Source organism: Tachysurus vachellii, chromosome 5 (assembly GCF_030014155.1).
Source record: "Tachysurus vachellii isolate PV-2020 chromosome 5, HZAU_Pvac_v1, whole genome shotgun sequence".
Lineage (NCBI taxonomy): Eukaryota > Metazoa > Chordata > Actinopteri > Siluriformes > Bagridae > Tachysurus > Tachysurus vachellii.
The window spans coordinates 32,456,601-32,460,544 of NC_083464.1; the positions used below are offsets into that span (position 1 = coordinate 32,456,601).

Consider the following 3,944-nt stretch of genomic DNA (forward strand, 5'->3'; position numbering starts at 1 on the left):
ATGCTAATGCTAATGCTAATGCTGCTGCCCAGAGTCTTGTGCAATGTGAAACAACCTTCTTCGATTTTTCAGTGGATCTTTTTTTGTACTTGACCTGAAGGCTGTTAGATCGATAGGTGTAATGACTATTGAAGTCTACGTACCGTTTGATAAAGCTTGCTGAAGCTCCGTATCTGAGATCGATCCACTCCTGTCTTTGTCCACCCTGAGGAAAGAAAATCCACATTTTAAATTCAACTTGTTACTCGTAAACGTTCGTGTGGTAAAATGTGAACGATTTAGAGCTTATAGGATCTTTCATTTTAAATCGATCATATTCTATTGACCCTTAAGCCGATTAGAATTAGAAACGCTTTTCCTACACAAACTTTGAACACTTTTACATGCTCAATGTGAACCGTGTTCAGCTTTTAGATTTCCAAAACACACAAAATGTTAAGCTGAAACAAGTCATGAAACTCAGTTGCATATAGACACAGAAACAACAACAACAACGATAACAATTACTACTATTTATGAAGAAAAGAAAAAAAACAGGATAAAAGTTTTTTTTTTATTTACACAGAAGGAACAAAATGGAACGTTTGAATCCCAAACATTTTCAACGTGACCCTAAAACACAACTGAGAAAATAAATCCATGGAAACTGGAGTTAATGGTAGGTTTGAGTCATCAGGCGTCGTCAGAGGAATAACTGAGGACTCGTTTAGACAAATCTGATTCAGACTTTTTATTTTCTGAGCTTTTTATTGTTTGAGAACCAAAAGTGGAAGTTACACCGTACGTCGTGTGTGTATACACTGTGTTACACCGTACGTCGTGTGTGTATACACTGTGTTACACCGTACGTCGTGTGTGTATACACTGTGTTACACCGTACGTCGTGTGTGTATACACTGTGTTACACCGTACGTCGTGTGTGTATACACTGTGTTACACCGTACGTCGTGTGTGTATACACTGTGTTACACCGTACGTCGTGTGTGTATACACTGTGTTACACCGTACGTCGTGTGTGTATACACTGTGTTACACCGTACGTCGTGTGTGTATACACTGTGTTACACCGTACGTCGTGTGTGTATACACTGTGTTACACCGTACGTCGTGTGTGTATACACTGTGTTACACCGTACGTCGTGTGTGTATACACTGTGTTACACCGTACGTCGTGTGTGTATACACTGTGTTACACCGTACGTCGTGTGTGTATACACTGTGTTACACCGTACGTTGTGTGTATACACTGTGTTACACCGTACGTTGTGTGTATACACTGTGTTACACTGTAGGTTGTGTGTGTGTACACTGTAACACCGTACATTGTGTGTGTATACACTGTGTTACATCATACATTGTGTGTATACACTGTAACACCATACATTGTGTGTGTATACACTGTGTTACACCGTACGTCGTGTGTGTATACACTGTGTTACACCGTACATTGTGTGTGTATACACTGTGTTACACCGTACGTTGTGTGTATACACTGTGTTACACTGTAGGTTGTGTGTATACACTGTGTTACACCGTACGTTGTGTGTATACACTGTGTTACACTGTAGGTTGTGTGTATACACTGTGTTACACTGTAGGTTGTGTGTGTGTACACTGTAACACCGTACATTGTGTGTGTATACACTGTGTTACATCATACATTGTGTGTATACACTGTAACACCATACATCGTGTGTGTATACACTGTGTTACACCGTACGTCGTGTGTGTACACTGTGTTACACTGTAGGTTGTGTGTGTATACACTGTGTTACACCGTACGTTGTGTGTATACACTGTGTTACACCGTACGTTGTGTGTATACACTGTGTTACACCGTACGTCGTGTGTGTATACACTGTGTTACACTGTAGGTTGTGTGTGTATACACTGTGTTACACCGTATGTTGTGTGTATACACTGTGTTACACCGTACGTCGTGTGTGTATACACTGTGTTACACCGTACGTCGTGTGTGTATACACTGTGTTACACCGTACGTTGTGTGTGTATACACTGTGTTACACTGTAGGTTGTGTGTGTATACACTGTAACACCATACATTGTGTGTGTATACACTGTGTTACACTGTAGGTTGTGTGTGTATACACTGTAACACCATACATTGTGTGTGTATACACTGTGTTACACCGTACGTTGTGTGTGTATACACTGTGTTACACCGTACGTTGTGAGTGTATACACTGTGTTACACCTTACGTTGTGTGTGTATACACTGTGTTACACTGTAGGTTGTGTGTGTATACACTGTAACACCATACATTGTGTGTGTATACACTGTGTTACACTGTAGGTTGTGTGTGTATACACTGTAACACCATACATTGTGTGTGTATACACTGTGTTACACTGTAGGTTGTGTGTGTATACACTGTAACACCATACATTGTGTGTGTATACACTGTGTTACACTGTAGGTTGTGTGTGTATACACTGTAACACCATACATTGTGTGTATACACTGTAACACAACCCTGTTCCTGCTTCCTGGAGTTCCAGTGAGTAGCTGGTTAGCTATTAAACTGTGAGTCAGTATAAGCACAGATTAAATAAATAAAGTGAATAATAATAATAATAATAATAATAATAATAATAATAATAATAATAATAATAATAAATGTTAATCAGATTTATTACAGCTGTTTATCCAGATGTGACACAAACAGGAAATGACTAGTTATATATATAAACATATATAATCTTTATTTCCCTAGTTATATATAATATATTTCCCGAACTCTAACCTTGTACACAGAAGATTATATATTGTAGATATATATTTTAAGGACAAAACCCGAGTTAAAGTTCCATAAAGCCTTAAATTGCTCCTCAGACGCGAGTCAACAACACGCAGATCTGCAGTACCGTCTCCACACCACTAGGGGGCCAAACCGCAGTCACTAGTTCAGAGTCTCAATGCGGAATCTGTGTGTTTTTACTCACCTCTGAAATATATTCCACAGAAACGCCTGGTCCGGCGGGCCGCTGTTGTAGTGAGGAGGTCTGTACTGGTTGTGATACGCCATTACGGCTCCGTGACACGTTAAACACCGTAACGGCTCCGTAACTTGTCTCAATCTGACTGTGACATTCTTCACGCAGAGGCGTGGTTAAAAACCACAACGTCACCGCTCCTCATTACATATGCATACACGTCACGGCTCCGCCCACAGCATTTCCCAGCGTTCTCATTGGCTCTCGGCTTGCCAGCGTGTCAGAACTGTGCTAAAAGGGTGGAGCTATAAGCGTTGATTGACGGTTTGGCTGTAAAACGTGTCTTTGTGCTTGTATGTTTTTTCCATTAGGAACATTTCTGCATTACTTTATTCTCTGCTCTCAAAGATTTGGGGGAAAAAAGAGCTTTATTTAATTCAAAGCTATAAAAACACTTCAGATCGAAATAGGAATTAAAAAGCCATATAAATATGTTCTAATGATCATTGTGTTAGTTTCAGTTTCAGGGATTAACTGATGTATTAATGGTGTGTGTTGGATCTCCTCCTAAAACCTGAACCAGTACGACATTAATCCCTGATGAAGTTCAACAAGCTCCACTGTAGAAACACGATGGTGTTAAAAACTGCTGTAACATCTATAGATTTAACTGGGGTCAAAATCCTCCCTTATATTTATACACCAGTTTGTTAAGAGCATGCAATCTGATTGGTTAAAATGAGTCCTGGTCTTGATGAGGTTTAATAACCAGATATTAATCCTGTTTAGTAACAGAAACCAGCTCATTGTTCACTCTGCACTACTATGCTACAAGTGCCGCTTTAAAAAGATCTGAATTGTCTGTGACATCTGATGAACACCTAACATACACAGAACAAAACCCATTCTTACATTGTCTACAAGTACGCATTTATATTTTATTGTGCACATCTACATTTGAATTTGCACGTCTTTACTTTAATTTGCAC

The 3,944-nt window shown here is 39.5% G+C and overlaps 1 protein-coding gene across 1 annotated transcript in view; it reads right to left on the minus strand.

The window, feature by feature from the left end:
- The window catches only part of pdcd6 (programmed cell death 6), a 17,323-nt gene extending 14,202 nt beyond the window's left edge, over positions 1 to 3,121 (minus strand). Inside the window, exons 1-2 of the mRNA XM_060871268.1 lie at positions 2,965 to 3,121; positions 144 to 205 (exon numbers count right to left, since the gene is read on the minus strand). Coding sequence (XP_060727251.1) covers positions 144 to 205; positions 2,965 to 3,047 — 145 coding nt within the window. The 5' untranslated portion in view covers positions 3,048 to 3,121. The remainder of the gene's footprint in view (positions 1 to 143; positions 206 to 2,964) is intronic.
- Positions 3,122 to 3,944: the final 823 nt, after the last annotated feature.